Source organism: Cuculus canorus, chromosome 3 (genome assembly GCF_017976375.1).
Source record: "Cuculus canorus isolate bCucCan1 chromosome 3, bCucCan1.pri, whole genome shotgun sequence".
In the NCBI taxonomy this organism is placed as follows: Eukaryota; Metazoa; Chordata; class Aves; order Cuculiformes; family Cuculidae; genus Cuculus; species Cuculus canorus.
Genome location: NC_071403.1, coordinates 120,192,115 through 120,211,117, shown reverse-complemented (window position 1 = coordinate 120,211,117; position 19,003 = coordinate 120,192,115). Strand labels below are relative to the sequence as shown.

The 19,003-nt window shown below is 45.6% G+C and overlaps 1 protein-coding gene across 4 annotated transcripts in view; it reads right to left on the bottom strand.

The window, feature by feature from the left end:
* The window catches only part of LOC104057110 (24-hydroxycholesterol 7-alpha-hydroxylase), a 29,093-nt gene that overhangs the window by 6,789 nt on the left and 3,301 nt on the right, over nucleotides 1–19,003 (bottom strand). The window contains exons 2-11 of one of the 4 annotated variants that reach the window (XM_009558435.2): nucleotides 18,108–18,243; nucleotides 16,673–16,847; nucleotides 14,996–15,145; nucleotides 14,141–14,234; nucleotides 12,577–12,675; nucleotides 9,786–9,876; nucleotides 8,630–8,763; nucleotides 7,282–7,377; nucleotides 5,027–5,115; nucleotides 7–94 (exon numbers count right to left, since the gene is read on the bottom strand). In XM_009558435.2, coding sequence (XP_009556730.2) covers nucleotides 7–94; nucleotides 5,027–5,115; nucleotides 7,282–7,377; nucleotides 8,630–8,763; nucleotides 9,786–9,876; nucleotides 12,577–12,675; nucleotides 14,141–14,234; nucleotides 14,996–15,145; nucleotides 16,673–16,847; nucleotides 18,108–18,243 — 1,152 coding nt within the window. Of the gene's footprint in view, nucleotides 1–6; nucleotides 95–5,026; nucleotides 5,116–7,281; nucleotides 7,378–8,629; nucleotides 8,764–9,785; nucleotides 9,877–12,576; nucleotides 12,676–14,140; nucleotides 14,235–14,995; nucleotides 15,146–16,672; nucleotides 16,848–18,107; nucleotides 18,244–19,003 lie in introns of those variants that run through there. The other 3 variants (XM_054063493.1, XM_054063492.1, XM_054063494.1) reach the window with 3 other exon arrangements.

The window sequence follows — 19,003 nt, the reverse complement described above, 5'->3', positions numbered from 1 at the left end:
TTTTACCTCCTTTGGAACTGCATCCAAAAGCACAAATTCGTATTTGTATAGGAACAGCACAACAAGCAACTGGATTTCCATGATAGCAAACCACCTGCAAGAAAAGGCAGGAGAACATCAGCCATCCAGCCTGACCACCTCATGTGTGTTGTCATAGAATCAGATCATAGAACGGTTTGGGTTGGAAGGGACCTCAAAGCCCATCCAGTTCCACCCGTCATGGACAGGGCCACCTCCCACTGCTCCAAGCCCCATCCAACCTGGCCTGGAACCCCTCCAGGGATGGGGCAGCCACAGCTTCCCTGGGCAACCTGGGCCAGGGGCTCCCCACCCACACAGGAAAACATTTCTTCCTAAGACCTCACCTCAATCTTCCATCTTTCAGTTATCATCAGATAAGACACAGGTTGTCTTTAACAATCTCTTAAATTCCATGCTTTAGTTCTGCCGGAAAGTTTATCTCCAGTAGGAATATACACTGTGGCTTAATTCGGCTTCAATTACTCAGTGAAGAACACTAACGTAGCGGCTGCCCCTTCTTTCCGGTTAAACATCAGACCGACACCCTACTTTAATCCAGGCCCTTATCGCTATGTTTTCTTTCCACTGTGTAAACATTTATGTTCTCCTAATACTTTCTGACTTGAAATAACTTCATAGGAGTGAGGAGGCAGTCAAATATAGAAAAGGCAATATGACTAATGGTGCTATATAAAGTTATGTAATACAGCTGGGAGCCTGATGACATCAGAGCGGCTCTGAGAGCGGGCATTTTTATTTAATGCGTCAGCATTACAACGCAGTGCGAGACCCAAGGGCACAGGTTGTGTTCTGTAAGACTCACAAGAAGTGTCTTTCTCAGTCAGCCTGGAGAAGATCTCAGACAGCTGCTGGTGAACTCCTCTAGGCTAGTGGGTTTTAATGTTGATGTCACAAAATCATGGAATGGTTTGGGTTTGAAAGGACCTTAAAGCCCATCCAGTTCCCCCCCTGCCATGGGTAGGGACACCTCCCCCTGGCCCAGGCTGCTCCAAGCCCCATCCAACCTGGCCTGGAACCCCTCCAGGGATGGGGCAGCCACAGCTTCCCTGGGCAACCTGGGCCAGGGCCTCCCCACCCTCAGTGTGAAGAATATCTTCCTAATGTCTCATCTAAATCTGCCCCCTTCCAATTTCAAGCCATTCCCTGTGGTCCCATCACTTCAGGCCCTTGTAAACAGTCCTTCCCCAGCTTTCCTGGAGCCCCTTCAGGTACTGGAAGCTGCTCTAAGGTCTCCCTGGGGCATTCTCTTCTCCAGGCTGAACAACCCCAACATTCTCAGCCTGTCCTTACAGCAGCGGTGCTCCAGCCCTCACATCATCTTTGTAGCCTCCTCTGGACCCATTCCAACAGTTCCACGTCCTTCTTATACTGGGGTTTCATTTCTTATGCTAAGGATTGCAGAAGAGGTTTCTGCATTCAGGCATAATTCAGACATGTCTTAAACACCTAGTTAGAAAGGTCAAACTATTGTGCTTTTCTACAGTTTATTTTCCATCATCTGAGAGATGCTGGGTCACCTGGGTGAAACAGCCATGGGGAATTCAGCAGGGACAAGGCTGTAGGACTGCACATGGCGTCAGCCTGGATTTGGCCTGGCAGGTGTGAAGAGAAAACTAATAAGTCCCATGAGACCCAAGCTAACTCCTGCAGAGCCATCCGGATCCACACTCTGAGCCGTTCTGCGCTCCAGAGTGGGAGGATGTTTGTTTGTTTTGGCGAAACTTCAGACCCAAATCATCTCTGTAATTTCACACTGGAATTACCTTGAGATAGGGAACGCATGGTGACCTTGAGCTCGGGGGAATGCACTGCAGAGGTATTTCAATGGAAGTTAGCTCAGGTCAGGCAGGACTCGCTAGCCCAAATGAGCAAGGACCATAGAAAGGTGGGCTCTGACAGTCACAGTGGGGTCGCAGAGGGGTCCTGAGCATCTCGTGCATGAGGTCCTGCCTCCGAGATGCCTTCACTGGTTTGGTACAGATGTACCGTGATGTGGCTACATGCCAATGTGCTTCTAGATAACCCTGAAAGCGGAAGCACTGTGTTTGAAGAGTCCTTCAAACACAAGCATAGCCGGATGCAGGCTGACCAGCTCTGACACCTCTGTACCCACGGCAGGGCTCACAAAATCACAGAATGCCCCGAGCTGGAGGGCGCCCACAAGGCTCACCCAGTCCAACTCCTGTCCCTGCACAGGACACCCCAACACTCACACCGTGGGGCTGAGGGTGTTGGCCAAATCCTTCTGGAATAATGTCAGGCTCGGTGCCATGACTGCTTCCCTGGAAGCTGTTCCAGGGCTCCACCACCCTCTGGGGGAAGAACCTTCTCCTAATGTCCATCCTAACCCTCCCCTGGCATCTTCCTGCCATCCCCTCGGATCCTGTCTGTGGTCACCAGAGAGAAGAGGTCAGCACCTGCTCCTCCTCCTCCCCTTGGGAGGAAGCAGTGACCTGCAATGAGCTCTCCCCTCAGCCTCCTCCAGGCTGAACAGACCCAGGAACTTCAGCTGCTCCTTGTATGACTTCCCCTCCAGACCCTTCCCCACCTTTGTGGCCCTCACGTGCAGCCTGTTGGAGCAGCAATGGGTGTAATCGATGGCTGCGACGCTTCCCACCGGTCTAACTCAGAGTGCTTGAACCCAGGAGCCCAGCTGGGATTGAGGTCCTGCAGCAAATGGAGTCTGAGAACGAAACCATGGCCATTGTGCTGAAGGGTTTGCAATATCAGCATAAAACAGGAGACAGCAGACGGAGCCAAGCAAGATCAGCACAGTCGCACAGGCAGTAGCCACCTGCTTAGACAGAAGTAGCTTCACTGCCATCACATTTCTCCTTTAGGTAAAAAGACGTCAAAGAAATGGCTTTGTGGGAGCTCTTCCCATATCAGTTTGATAGAATATTTGACAAGCCTGTTATTTTCTAGCTTTCGGTTTGATTAAATTAGCTTTTCATTTCGTGATGAACTTTTGCAATGGACAAATTCAATGTTTAATACAATTAATTTATAAATCCCAGTGCTGAATTAAATCAAAATGTGTCTGAAACGTGAAATATTGTTTCATAGCATCGTAGAATTGCTTGGTTTTAAAAGACCACTGAGATCATCAAGACCAACCATACCTGTCCACAACTAAATCAGATTCTTGAGCACCTCATCCACCCATCTTTTAAACCCCTCCAGGGTATTAGGTTTCGTTCAGTGATAACGAAGAACTCTGCAACCTGGGATCTAGATACATCCCTTGATTTAATTTCCTTTCTTCCAACACGACCATGTGACTTGTTTAGAATTATTGCTGAAAAGCATGAAGGCGTGTGTTACCTTGTGTGCTGCCACAGAGTTTGAAAGGACTTTGTCTGTCAGAAACAAAAAGGTTCTCCTTGTCTATGTAGAAATGTTATCATCTTCTTTCTAACCGCAAACTTATTTTAAGGATATTATTAGAGTCAGAGAACAGCCTGAACAAAGAAATAGGTCAGAATATATAAACAAGCAGCTTCCAGGACCCATTGTTTTGCAGCTTGTCCTGTACCTGCGAGTGCCTCTTGTGAATTCTGCTGTTGTCCTTGCTGGGAGAGCAGCTGTGCTCCTATTTAGCTCAGGAATATGGTACAAGCCACAGAGGTACAGCAGCGAGTGAGCACTTTCCTCTGGCAAGCCTAAATGGTGAAGGCAGTTTTATTCACTTGGTTTATGCCCTCACAAAATTTAACTGACACTCATGCCCAGCCTGCTATAGGTGCAGATTCAAGAACGCAGCTCCTCTGCAACACTCTCTAGATTCCTTGCTCCAAATCATAGAATCACAGAATCACTTGATGGGAAATGACCTTTGAAATCATTGAGTCCAACCGTCCCTGCCCACTACTGAACCAGATCCCTGAGCACCTCATCTGCCCGGCTTTTAAACCCCTCCAGGGATGGGGACTCCACCACCTCCCTGGGCAGCCTCTGACAGGGCCGGAGAACCCTTTTGGTGAACACGTTTTTCCTGATGTCCAATCTAAACTGCTCTGGAACAACTTGAGGCTATTCCCTCTCATCCCATCACCCGTCACTTGGGAGAAGAGACCAGCACCTACCTCACTACAACCTTCTTTTGGGCAGTTTCAGATGAGGTCTCCCCTCAGCCTCCTCTCTCCAGGTTAAACAAGCCCAGGTCCCTCAGCTGCTCCTTGTAAGACTTGTTCTCCAGCCCCTCCACCAGCTTCATTGCCTTCTCTGGACACAACTCTTGACTTTAATTGAATAGTTCTAAGGATTCTTGGTTACTTGTTTCTTCAAGGAGACCAGGTTTTGAAGGCAGAGAACTGAGCATAGAGATATTTGAACACAGAAACAAGGAGCAGCTGCCTTCCTGGGACTTGTTCCAGGAAGAGGGACAGCAAAGAAAACAGCAGAAGGAATGCAGGAAGCATGGAGGCTGGCATTGCTGGAGGAGTGAAGAGACAGAAGATCTGCAATTTAAGCCATCATAGAATTGCGTGGGCCTTAATGGAAAGACAGGATTCAAACAGAGAGGAGCCAGTTAAGACATTTGGAAGATTAACACAGATGTCAGTGGTGTCACAGAGACTCTCAGACCAAATAAATGTTCTTTAGTTTAGTTTAGAACTGGTTTATGGCAACCTAAATGCCTGTGTCTCTAAACTGGCATGTTTGTAAGTGGAACAACTCTTCCATGATGAAAAGATGCCTCCGGAGCAGCAGAGCTAGGCTGACTTTCCTCCTACCCTTGGGGATACCCCGTGATACACTAGTCTCAGATTCTGCTTTTACATCGTGACTTAACCTGTCTTTTCCAGGAACGAAACCGCTTTCAAATCACTTTAAACAAGGTCCAGATAATACTGAACACGAGGGAACTGACAAAGAGCAAAGCAATGAAAACACTTTATCTCCAAGTGTAAGAAGAGCCCGGTACAAGAGAGTTGCTCTCTACAGGGTTTGGGAATAAATAAACCCCAGCTGTTTCACTGACCTTCCTGGACACTGATGCTTTCCTCCTCCGAATGCCACAAAGCTGTCCAAGAAAGCATTCTTCTCTAAATTTGCCTCTTTCCAACGATCCTGTGGGAAGAAACTTTTTTTTCCAAATCAGCCTTACATAAATAAAGCTTAACTTTATTTCTGCAGGCTAAAAATGACCTTGGACAGCTAATCCTCAATACAAAGTTGCACTAATACCATTTTTTTTGCATTCAACCTGTTAGAGTCTGGATTCAAAAGTCTGCACTGACACAGGGAATTAAATGAGGGTCCCATTTGGAAACATACTTCGGTGCCTCAAAGCATTGAAGAGGTGTTCAAATTCAGCATTCTTCCCATATCTCCCCATTTTCCTAAATCCTGTGTCTTGAGCTGTTGGACTGCTTATAAAAATACAACCTTTTTCTTTTAAATATACAAAGCAGGTGTTCAACCAGTACCTTCCCTCAACCACAAAATTGTATCACAGCTCTCAAATGGCTCATGCACGTGTTGCACACAAACCCTTTCTGAGATGTTGTGCAAAGCCAAATGTCTATCAGCTGTCACGTGAGAGAATCCTAGAATCACCTGGTTGGAAAAGACTTTTGAGATCATCGAGTCCAACCGTGTCTGTCCACTACTGAACCAAATCCCCGAGCACCTCATCTATTCAGCTTTTAAACCCCTCCAGGGATGGGGACTCCACCGCAGCCTCTCCCAGGGCCTCAGAACCTTTTCCATGAAGACATTTTTCCTGATGTCCAATCTGAACCTGCCCTGGTGCAACTTGAGGCCATTTCCTCTTGTCCCATCACTGTCACTTGGGAGAAGAGACCAACACCCACCTCACCACAACATCCTTTCAGACAGTTGTAGAGAGCAATGAGGTCTCCCCTCAGCCTCCTTTTCTCCAGGCTAAGCAACCCCAGGTCCCTCAGCTGCTCCTCATAACCCTTGCTGTCCAAGCAGGAGAAATTGCACAGCCTGGTTCTCAGGTGCAAGCCAGTGTGGGAGAAAAAGAACTCTTCTCAACAAAAACAGCCTGTCTGTACTCGGAGGGCTCCTTGCTTCATCCAGGTTGTGTTAAGAGAAAAGGAACAATGCAAGGAACAAGTCAATATGGGCTAAAGCTTGGGAGGGTAACACTGACAGAAATAAATCTCTTGAATCATAGAATGGTTTGGAGGGGACCTTAAAGTCCACCCAGTTCCACCCCTGCCGTGGGCAGGGACACCTCTCACGGGACCAGGCTGCTTAAGGCCCCAGTGCTGGGTGGCAAACTACACCAGCCTCCAGAAACTCAGTGCAAATCTACCAAGGCCTTCAAGTAACACCCTTGTGGCCACTAACTTCTCTGATGAAGCTGTCTTAGAGAAGGTGGAATCTTGTGTTTGTTTATTTTGTTGCATTTTTTTCAGCTGAGGCTGTTTAGAGCTTTCTGAAGAGGAAACTTGTTATTATCAACATCCAATAAAAGCAAGGGGGGAAAAAAATCTCAGCAGCGATGCAGCAAGGTGATACCATTTGGAATGGCAGTGTCTAAGGAGTACTCACTCATTTCTCATGGAAAAAGGGTGAATTTCTAAAAAACAAGCTGTCTTGCTTTTTAGGAATGAAGTTACTGAAGAAATAAGCCCTTGCATCAAAGGTTCTTCTTAGGGCTTCAAACAGGCAGAAGTCGTTATGAGGGACTTGTAAGTGGTGAAGGCTTTGCTAGAAAGGAAGCTTTGTCTAAATTTCTCGTTGATATATTTCTTTAGAAAAGGCAAATCGTTCTATAGCGGATGGTGCTAAAAAGAGCAGTTACACGCCTGCCCACACAGCCACCTGGGGTGGAATAATAATTGAGAAACTCTAGATGAGGTACTGAATTAGCAGAGTTAATATCTACCAGAAATCATCTGACTGGAAAGGCGAGTGGGCCCGGGCAGAGACGTGGAGGTGAGCGATCCAGGACAGATACTAGGGAGAAGAGAGTTCTCGGAGTTGGGTTCAACAGTGATATCACTGGGGTTTTTCCATGGTAGGCTTTAAATCAAGACCAAAGTGATATAAAGCTGTACCATGTTATCTGGAACATGTAACTGAACTTTAAATTCTTGCTTATTCCTACAGACCCCTCCTTTCTGTGCACACCTTTTCTGTACACAACAGACATGATGGGGAATATCCAACTTTAAGCCAATTTGTTTGTATGCTTTTGTTGTGAAATAAATTAAGAGGAGAAAAGAAATCAAAATACTCATGCTCAGAGTAACAACTTACAGGTTTGAACACTTCTGGGTCAGGAAAATACTTTGGATTCCTGTGTAACCAGTATGGGGACAACATCAGCATGTCACCTGCAGGGACAGTGAAGTTCTGAAAGGAGAAAAAACTCTTAAGAAATCACAGGATCCACTGACAAACCAGTCCCTCCCTAGCACTTCTCTCCCATCAGCAGAAGGTCCCAACAGAGGGCAAGTGAGGGTGGGGAAGCCAGGGTGGGTATATTACATGTTTGAAGCTTCTTCTTGCTGTTCCCCCTTTTTCCATAATTAAGCCCTAAACAGTGGAGAATGTAGGAAGACCGGTTTTTGTTCTAATTTGGTTTTTCAGGTATAGAAATAGTAGAAACATTATTTCTGTCTTCCCTGCTTCTTGATGCATTGTGTGAACTGCTATTTTTTGCTACATCTTTTGTTAAGTGCTGCCTTCAAAATGCAAACAAATTCATAGAAAGCTTTATATGGAATCATAGAATCTCTTGGTTGGAAAAAGACCTTTGAGATCACCAAGCCAAATTGTACCCATCCTCCACTAAACCAGATCCCTGAGCACCTCATCTACTCAGCTTCTAAATCCCTTCAGGGACGGGGACTCCACCACCTCCCTGGGCAGCCTCTGCCAGGGACTGAGAACCCTTTCTGTGAAGACATTTTTCTTGATGTCCCATCTGAACCTGCCTGGTACAACTTGAAGCTACTTCCTCTCGTCCCATCACCTGTCTCTTGGGAGAAGAGACCAACACCCACCTCACCACAACATCCTCTCAGGCAGTTGTAGACAGCAATGGGGTCTCCCCTCAGCCTCCTTTTCTCCAGCCTAAACAAGCCCAGGTCCCTCAGCTGCTCGTAAACCTTGTTCTCCAGCCTCTTCAGTAATTTTTTAAACACAAACAGGTGCTGATTCCTCAAGAGAATCTTTTTCCCCCAAACATTTATTTTTTAGCCTCTTGAACACTGGCACTTCCCTTCTGAATGGCAGTGAAGATAAACAGAAAAGGAGTTTTATCAGTTACTAAACTGTGGTCCCTTCCACTCCATTGGTGTCTGATCCCTATTTCATAAACCATCAGCACAGCATCTTCAGCTCAATTCAGTTCAATCTAAAATAAATTCAGATTTGTGAGTAAGACTGAGAGCAGAAGCAGCAAAACCACTCATAAAGTAATGATGATTAAATTAATGATGATGAATTATCTCTTAAACCTAAACAGGTGTGTGAGACTGGAATACCCCTACAGTTTTAATTCTACCCAGATCTTTTGGGAGGCTCCTTTCCAGACAAATCATAAAGGATCCTTTTGAGGAAAAAAAAAAAACCCAAAACAACAAAACCCATCAAAACTCACATGAATTTTTATTGGATTTACTACTTTCTTGGTGATTGCACCTGGAGACCTCAGCCGTATGGCTTCCAAAGCGCACCATTTAATAAAAGGGAGCTTCTTAAGCTCCTCTTCAGAGACTTCTATTTTATCTTTACCTGTTGTGGCACAAGAAAGAGGATTGTGCAAAAATTAGATATCATACTTGTTTTGATATTTACTGACACGTCTTGCTTTAGCCCTTCTGATTGAATACCTCGAGTCTTTAAGACCTTGCTTAGATTTAGAAGTCTTCTTTATAATTCAAAGTAAATAATAGACCAAAATCAGTACAATTTAAGAAAAGCCACTGAAGATAATGTAATAAATCTAAGGTAAGTGGAGATATGGCATTTGCCAGAAGAGGCCAAAGGTCATCTTGGAAGTTAAAAGCCTCTGGACTTTCTCAGTACTTTGGTAGGACACTGCACGGGCACCTCAGAAACTGTAGGCACCAAGAGAATTAGTCAAGGCTGACCTTTTGGGCTCTGTTAACACCAACAAACAGAGAAGGACCAGGAGAAGGGCTTAAGCAGTGGTTCATGATTGTCCTTATCTGTTAATTAGTGGCATATTCCTTGACGTGGTTTCGACCCATCATGTCAACTAAGAGTCTTCCAAGTCTAAGCATCATTCACGCGACTGCAGATGTGAATGACTGCTCCCAGTAGGTGACTGTCTTTTGAGGGAAAGATTAGTTATGTGGGAATAAATCATGCTGGACCAACTGGCCTCAGATGACAGAAAAGAGAACAGATCCTGTCCTGTTTTTCCACAGAAGATCTGTAACTCTGGTGCACACCACACCATGAAAAGCAGCTGAAATGAAAGACCTCATCTGACCCTATCATAGAGGCATGAAAAAACCCCATAAGACTGGTTAATATCAACCTAAGTCTAAATGTTGGGTGTAGACAGATATATACGGCTCTCTTTCCACCTTCTTTTGCTAACATCAAAGGTATTTTTTCTTAAAAATACATCTTGAGCATATGCAGAGTAAAGAACGCCGAGCTGAACCCTGAGTTATCAGCAGTACCCTCAGCAGCAACACGCGTTATTGCCAGCCAGTGAGCACCGGCTGGGCCAACACAGAATAAATCAGTTCTAGGTTCCAGAAGGATAAGATCAGATTTATTACCTGCTTTGCCAAAAACAGAAGCCAGGTCTTCCACGATCTTCTTGTAAATGGAGGGATAAGAGAGTATGAAAACAAGGGTCCAGAACGCAATCTAAACAGAGATGAAAGTACTTCAACTCAGGAATATGGAACAGAATTACAGCATCGTGGCAGCAAATCACAAAAGCAGGTGAAAATATTTGCAGGTTTTTGTGCCTGTTGAAGTTGGGATGCACAGGGAGCTGTGCTTCCAGGGTAAATCCACATTTAAGGGCTCAGATCCTGGGAGATTAGGTCCAGTCATCTGCTGCGTACTTATCTTTAGCGAACATTACATAGCACTGGCTTTGAGCTCTCAAGCACAGAATCCCTCTTTAATTTCAAATTACTAGGTGTTAAAATAAATTACTAAATCATGGTGCGTGATTAGTTTTAGCTGCGTGAATGGAAGGAAAATGAAATAGTAGATTCCTACTAATGTTAGCAGAAATAAGGTGGAATAATTTGCAGGGCATTCTTACAGTGAGTCACCCTAAAAAAGGCAGGAAAAGGTTTAATTAACAGCAAAACAAGCACTAGTCTATCCCCTTTAGAGATAATTTGCTAACTGATTATGCAATGAAGTTGAAAATCAAGAAATTTAGGAAAGGGTAAAATCCTCTTAAGTAGGATGAAACCAGAAGGACCCACAGCACTGCCAGGAGTCTCTCTCCTCTTGCAGAGCTAGCGGGAGACGCAGTCTGCACGCAGATCTGGTCATGGGCCATCTGTGCTGGTCAGGGATGAGAACATTTACTCTTATTTCCCAAACAGCCCCACGTGGACACAGCCCTCCTTCTGCAAAATAAATGTGGTAGTTTTGTTTTCTTTTAAAGCATTTGGATACTGTGGCTTCACTCCGCGGGCTAAGGAGAAGTAATGAAATTGTTTCGGATAAAAGGGTTTAACATGCTTTTAAAAAACCTCTTGGAAGGTGAAAGGCCTTTTTTTCATTGTTCCAGTCACCAGAACAGTGGTTGTGGCTATTCTGAGAAACAAAGAAATATCTGTATGCCTATTTACAGCTGAATGTTACTGAAGTACGTAATGATAGAGTGGTGGAAGGAATGCCAGTTCTGCTGATAACAGAGAGCAGGCTACGCCTTAGGCCAACATGTGAATCCACAGAAACCTCACTGAAACAGGTGGCGTTCCTTTAGGGTAAATCGCAGTAATGTCCAATCTACAAAAAAAAATAGATATTCTAGAATCACAGAATGGTTTGTGTTGGACAGGACCTCAAAGCCCATCCAGTTCCACCCTGCCATGGGCAGGGACACCTCCCCCTGGCCCAGGCTGCTCCAAGCCCCATCCAACCTGGCCTGGAACCCCTCCAGGGATGGGGCAGCCACAGCTTCCCTGGGCAACCTGGGCCAGGGCCTCCCCACCCTCAGCATGAAGAATTTCTTCCTAATGTTTAATCTAAATCTTTCCCCTTCCAATTTCAAGCCATTCCCTCTGGTCCCATCACTCCACACCCTTGTAAACAGTCCCTTCTCAGCTTTTCTGCAGCCCCTTCAGGAAGGTCGCTATAAGGTCTCCCTGGAGCCTTCTCTTCTACAGGGTGAACAACCCCAACTCTCTCTATACATGTATTCATTAGGAGGACATACAAAAATAACTCACTATCATTTTTTTCCAAATCATATCTGCAATGGACATAACTGTGCTGGAAAAAAGCTTAGTAGTTACAGTAAATAAAGGATGGTTTTTCTGCTATGGATTTTTCATCTGAGAAGTTCCTGTAGATGTCTGGTCAGCCTAAACTGCGTTAGACATATTTGGCTTGTTAGCATAGATGTATTTGTATTGCTAATCCACCAACTCTGTTTCTAACAGAGACAAAACTTAAGTGGCAGTAGAATCAAACTATTGCTTTTCTTCCCCTGAAGCAACACTGGCATTTGACCAGCAGATCCCTCAAAGTGAAAGAGCCAAATTCGCTCAAGGATTTACCCGCAGATGAAGTCACTCCACATTATGCTTTTGGTATTCTTTACAATTGATAACATCAGGCTACTTAAAAGAAAGTCTCTACTATAGTACAGCCACTGTGCTTTGAAACAGAGATAAATGCTCTTCACAGCTTAAAACTGTGATCTTAATAGCCATGAGACGTGTTCCTGAAATGTTATGATAGGGGACATAATGATTTAGGAAAAATGCGAGAGCTTTTCCTGTCATTGCTTCTGTGACATTGCAGCCCGAGTACATTTGTAGTGATGCATGTGGATGTGATAATCCCTTCTTTGGAATACATGTGGGGTGTGTGACCTCCGCTTCAGTCTTTGCTTCCCAAATACAGGCTCTTGCACCTCTGCTCTGAGGACAGGCTGAGAGAGTTGGGGTTGTTCAGCCTGGAGAAGAGAAGGCTTCAGGGAGACCTTATGGTGACCTTCCAGTACTTGAAGGGGCTCCAGGAAAGCTAGGGAGGGACTTTTCACAAGGACCTGGAGTGATACGACCACAGGGAATGGCTTGAAATTGGAAGGGGAAAGATTTAGATTAAACATTAGGAAGAAATTCTTCACACTGAGGGTGGGGAGTCCCTGGCCCAGGTTGCCCAGGGAAGCTGTGGCTGCCCCATCCCTGGAGATGTTCCAGGCCAGGTTGGATGGGGCTTGGAGCCCCTGGTCCAGCGGGAGGTGTCCCTGCCCATGGCAGGGGGTAGAACTGCATGGGCTTTGAGGTCCGTTCTAGGATTCTCCTGAACCATTCTAGGATTCTCCTGAACAGAATAGAGAGAAGGCACTTCTGTAGCTGATGTACTTACAGGGACAGCATTTGCTTGGGAAGCCCAGAGCATTAGGAGACTGTAATTCGGACCTAGATGTTTTCCTTGCAAGTTGTCCAGGAGATGTTGCAGTAGAGTCTGTTATAAAATGAAAGATAACAATGTGTATTTCCAAAAACATATTCAAATCTAATTTCAGGTGGGGCTCACTAGAATGCAAGGGTACGACATAAAACCAGTTTATCAAAGTGAAGCAATGTTAGTTATGGGTTTTCTTCAGTCACAAAGTGGAGATGGCAGCCGTTAAGAGAAAATGGGAGTCATCAGCAGAGGGCCAGAAGAAGTCAGTGCACCATGTGAATCCCTACTTGCACAGCCCTCATTTTCTTATAGTTTTTAGGGGCTTTGGTTCCCTCACTCCACGTTGTTGTTTGTAGGTGGGAGAAATACAAAAGAAATCACTATTCTTTTTTGAATTCCTGCTCTACTTCTCTGCTTTAAACAACCTGAAAATGGGACTGGACAAACAGAATGAATGGAAATGAAGAAAATGTTCTCTCTGTTCCTGTCAAAAAGGTGCTTGTTATGAAGAGAAGGTCTGATATATCTGATATATTCTCAGTTCCAGGTGTTTTGTTAGTGACTTCAATGGCTTGATATTCTCTGAAACTACAGCAACTGTGGGATGTTCTAGGATCAGTCTTTGTTTGCAATGTTTCCTTAAACATAGGGCAACCATGGATTCAAAGTAAAGCTTCCTGTCAACCTTTCAGAGGGGAAAAGGCTGACCTCAAATAAAAAATGACCACTCTTTTTTCCAAATTCCCACCTAATCTAAGACACCGAGTTCATGCCTCCTACTTCCTATCTCCCACCATCCCCTCTCCAGACTTCTCCTTCTTTCCTTTATTCTGGTTTATTTTATGAAAGAAATTGTGGTATGTAAAGCTTTTAAAGTCTAAACACAACCCAGTGTGCTTAACGATCTGGTCTATAATAATTTGGTAAATCAAAATTCCCAGGGCAGCCTGGTGTCTCATTTGTCACCCATACGGACAGAATTCCTGCCATAGCAAAGGAGAATAACCAGGAGGGCAATTTATCACAGCTTTGACACACTCAATATTTAGGGTACTTGGCTTCCAATCCAGTAATCTGCTATTTTCTACTAGTCTGGCTGCCGGAGGATCTACTCACTCTACACCAGGGTTTAAAAATAGTCCATGTAAGGTTTTGAGATTTCGCAGTGCGGTGCCCTCAGAGAAACAACTGAAAAGGACTTTCCATCGCCTTTTTCAAGTGCTCACTGCAGCTGTGACACCGGAGGCTTGCGATGGCTCATAGCTCAGAAGTCTTGGATTAAAATTCCCCAGCGGAAGATGTCAATTCTCTCAGTGTAGGAAATAAACTAAACTGAGGAGCAGTACTCAAAATTATGGGTCTGTCCTAACGTAGGTGAAAGCAATACTGGAAGATTAAGATATAGCTACCTCAGCTAATGTGTTTGGCTTGTTTCTTCCAGTACTGGAATAATTCCTGCCCTCCACCCCTTCAGTCAGAATACACAACGAAGGCATCCTATTTCGTAGCCTCGGATGTTTACCTTGGACGTGGTCTCTAAAGGGTTGGTCCTTTCAGCCTCTGACACTACTTTCTCAAATAATTTTAGAAGCCATTTTTTGGATTTAGACCAGTTCCTATAAAGAAAAAAAACAAACAAGAAGCTCAATCTGAGTGAAAGGAGCAGTGACTTCACCTTGGTCAGAGCTCATCTTGCAGCCAGGATCTGTGTCTGCAAGACTCCCAGATATTCATTTCTATTGCACTACAGGTTTTCATTCTGGTTTTGGACAATTGCTTTGGTCAATCTTTTCAAAAATGACCTCCCCTCAGAAAATAAAGGCCACATTTTTAGAGCATCCTTAGTTCTTTCTGAAGGCTATTTTGACCTTTAAGTTCCCTTCCAACCCAAACCATTCTACGATTTTGAGGTGTTCAAGGTGCTGTCATGGGCCTGAGAGCACTGACAGGCTCCCTTTCTTGGAATCTGGTTGCCTCTACCCATGGTCAGCTCTGTGACACTGCAGCCAAGTAAACTTGGGATCAGTCTGCTGGGAAAACAGCTAAGGTGTGGGATAGAACAGAGATGCCTCCTTGGAGATCCCTTCAGTTTGGGACTCACATTTGGGCTCAGGCCTTTGCCCAGTTCTGCTGCTCCCTGCCGTCCCCCAAGCTGGACCCACCTAACCAAGGTCATTTCTGCTTTATGCCAGGAGAATGCATAAGGCAAGGTCAGGACCTTTACGAGGCACTGAGCTGAAAACTTGCCTGACCCAGGGGTGCACCATCAACAAAGACAACACATCATCCTCTAGGGGAAACATCTCTCATGGTTGATATCTCAGCAAGCAAAATGCCTGTATTGGGTACACCACATGCATCATCTCCTCTCCATTACCTCAGGAAGCACTCAGGCATCTGAGAAGCGTATTCAAAGTCCTCATCGTACTTCTGAAAATGTTCTTCAAACTCCTTGAGTTTGCTCTGAGTGGTCAGGCAGGTGCCTTTCCCAAACAAAGTGCTCACCACCGCTGGATACATCACATGCCTGCAAGGACAAGATCCCCATTACTCATGAGCCATAGGGAAGCTGTTACAAGCAAAGGCTTGTAGTCATAGGACAAGGGGCAATGGCTATAAACTGGAAAGGGGCAGATTCAGACTAGACATAAGGAGGAAATTCTTCACGCTGAGGGTGGGGAGGCCCTGGCCCAGGTTGCCCAGGGAAGCTGTGGCTGCCCCATCCCTGGAGGGGTTCCAGGCCAGGTTGGATGGGGCTTGGAGCAGCCTGGGCCAGTGGGAGGTGGCCCTGCTCATGGCAGGGGTGGGACTGGATGGGCTTTAAGGTCCCTTCCAGCTCAAACTATTCTATGATTCTGTGATTCAGTTTTAGGTCAGGATGAGGTGTGTTGAACTGCCAGCAGTCGAGGTGTGAGGCTCAAGCATCACATCAGTATGGAAGGATTGGCACACGGCTCACCCCTCACTCACACTCTCAATGCAGATTTTAAGCAGAGGCTGTGAGACACGGGCCTGTGGCTGGTCCTGATCTTCATCTGGTAGCGCTTGGGCACTTGAGCAGTGGCACAAAGGCTCTGCTGTTGAGGTTTCCTTCTCCCCACTAACCTCATCTGTTATTTCACAGCCCATGTGAACCTTCCAGCCACTGCACAACCCCTTCCGCATCCAAACACCCTGAGAAATCCTTCCTCTGCCTGCAGCTTTGCTGGACGGAACAGTGCTGCTTTGGTTTCTTTTTATCTCACTCCTTCCCTGTTCTCTCCTCTGTTGTCCTGCATACTCTGAGCTCCTTTCCCAGTCCACTTCACCTGTTCTCCTGAGCTCTGAGAAACCCTCATGCAGCCTTTGCCGTGTTCCCTAAACTAAACACAGATTTCAGGCAGTCTCTTTCACTTTCTTGGTTTTCTGCATATCATAAGGCAGTTGGAGCCACCTGCTGGCCCTTTGGATTTAATTCTGAGACAGCTAAAAAATCTTAGAACCATAGGATGGTTTGGGTTGGGAGGGACCTCAAAGCCATGAGCAGGGACACCTCCCAGTGGCCCAGGCTGCTCCAAGCCCCATCCAACCTGGCCTGGAACCCCTCCAGGGATGGGGCAGCCACAGCTTCCCTGGACAACCTGGGCCAGGGCCTCCCTACCCTCAAAGCAAAAAAAGTTCTGACAGCAAAGTCAGTTGCAGAGGTCTCATTTAAGACCTCTGAGAACACACAGGAGAAGTTTTCATCCTGCTGAAGATAAAGCATCTCATCTGCTCATAAGCTCTTTATGAGCAGGGGAAGCTTTTATCCCATCAAAACAGGTTTTGTTGGAAGATGCTGTGTTTTCTTTTATCTTCCAAATAGGTAACCAAGATGTTCCTCCTACCTGGGAGAAACTCCTTTAGATGAAACCCTCTCCACTCTGTGAGCTGCCTGAAACTGTGAAGCAGTGATCAACACCCTGACGCTGTTTTTATAAGACTTGAGAGCCTGAGCTCCCCCTGCTTTACAGGCACATTTCTGCTCCCGCACAGGACAACCACGAGTTACAGATGTGCTGCAAAGCTCCCTTACCTTACCAGGTCACTGAGGTCGCCTGTGCCCTCCGTGCCCAGCTGTGCCATGTGCTCATGCAGTTCCTTACACAAAGTGCCCGTGAACACGTGCAGATTAGAAGGACCCATTTTTGCCTTCATCATGCTGTAGAGGTTACCATGGTTCTGATAAAATGCTTCTGCAGGCACAGAAACTAAAAACAAAAAGAAACACTTTGAAAAATAGAAGAAGTAGATTTTCACGGAGAGATAGAATGAAAATTTTTACACCTGAGTTGTGATTCTAATATAAAAGCCTTAGTCCTCATTTTCCTAGAGTGAAATTTCCAGAAAGCTTCCTTCTAGCCCTGTAAAGATTCTGGTGAGTCTTCTGCTTCTACCAATCTGAGCAACATCTTCCTGCCCCATGAAGCTTCAGTTCTAGAATCTTCTCAAAACTGACTGAAATGAAAAATAAACTAACCCAAGAAAAAACAGTTTAGGTCTTCATGCTGCAGTACATTGTCTCAGTCACATTGGGAGAGGCTGAGAGAAGAGAAGGCTCGGAGGTCTTCTCAGTGTGGGTAAATGTCTGGTGGCAGGAGGAAAGAAGATGGGGCCAGGTTCTTCTCAGGGCAGCAGGCGATGGGCACAAATGGGGATACAGGGGATTCCACTGAGACATAGGGAAGTCTTCATTGTGAGGATGGTCAAACAGGTTGCCCAGAGAGGTTGTGGAGTCTCCATCCCTGGAGATACTCAAAACCCAACTGGTCACAGCCCTCAGCAACCTGCTGTCACTGACATTGCTCTGAGCAATGGACTTGGACTAGGTGATTTCCAGCGGTGCCTTCCAGTCACAATGATTCTGTGATTTAATCTCTCTGCCATCTCGCTTCTCTCTCATTTCACAGTCCAAAACTGCCAGACTACACAAAGAATTCCTGTCTGTGTGATTCCACATGGATATAAGCACGAGATATTGGAGCATACCACTGCTGATGGGACGTATACCTCACCCTCTTCTAATGACAGTTGTACTACAGAATAACATCTGATTACTGCTACAAGCTAATTTCCAAATTCAGTGATAGGACAACACAGCATTGCTCCCAACCCAATATCTATAGGTGGAGTGTTGAGCCACAGAAAAGGACTTGACCTCAAACTGGGGTTGTGGGATGATAAAAAGTAATCATAGAATCATGGAATGGTTTGGATTGGAAAGGACCTTAAAGCCCACCCAGTTCCCCCCCACTGCCATGGGCAGGGACACCTCCCACTGGACCAGGCTGCTCCAAGCCCCATCCAACCTGACCCTGAGAATTTCATTTCCCCTTCATTTTGTAACATGGTCATTGGTTAAGAGAAGCATTTAAGTCATGATGAAAAAGTCAGCGGGCTTTAGAATGGACTTTAATGTTCCTGGGTACCTAGATTTGATCTCCATTAAAGAAGAACCAGGTCTCGTTTACCTGCTTTCTCCACAGCTTGTTGTACTGCCTGTTCAAAATTTAAGTCTTTAGATTTAAAAAATGCTTCAGCTCCTTCTTCTTCTGTCACAAAAGTAAATCGTTTCCCCAGAGCGAATATTGTGAACACAGGCCCATGCTGGAACAAACAAAGATTTTGCATTACTACATTGTTAATACTTTTGATATAATACTTTTGATAGAAGCCCCAACAGGGTAGAAGCACCTCTCCGTGCTGCTGAGAGGTCAGGAAGGAGGATGTGGTCCTTCCTGCTCTCTATAAAGCTTGGATCAGAAGTGCACAAAGATCAACACGAATCACATCATGAGGACCAGAAAGGAACATCACAAGGGCCTGTCTGACCCTGAAGAGATTCCTTCTCTTCAGTTAACAGTTTATACCTGAATGATATTGCAATTCCAACAATACAATCCACGGGGATTTAAAGAACCCAAGTGATGGGTTATCATCTCAAGCTGAGGGGACTTCAGTCAAGTCAGCTCAGTTGGGCTGGGCTGAGAAGACCCAAGGCTGGTTGGCCTGGGCTGAGAGGACTTGTTTTTGTGGGGAAACACCACATAAAACAGCAGTGCCATGATGAGAGGAAAGTATGACTCCAGAGAAATAAAACTTTCAGAAGGATGTTGTCCAAAATCCCAAAGGAAGGAAATTGGGAAAACAGCCATTTTTCCACAAGGGCACAGCCAGGCAGGGAGCAACCCCTCTCAGCTGAGACAGTGGCAGTTGTCCAAAGACTCGTGTTGGGAGCCAGGTGCACTGGGTTGTTTTCTCTCCCTTGACATGCACACACACAGAACATCAATGCCATATCCCCTCTTTATCTCAGGGACCGCAGCATCTTGGTCTGCTCTGTATGGGATCAGGGTCACAGACCATT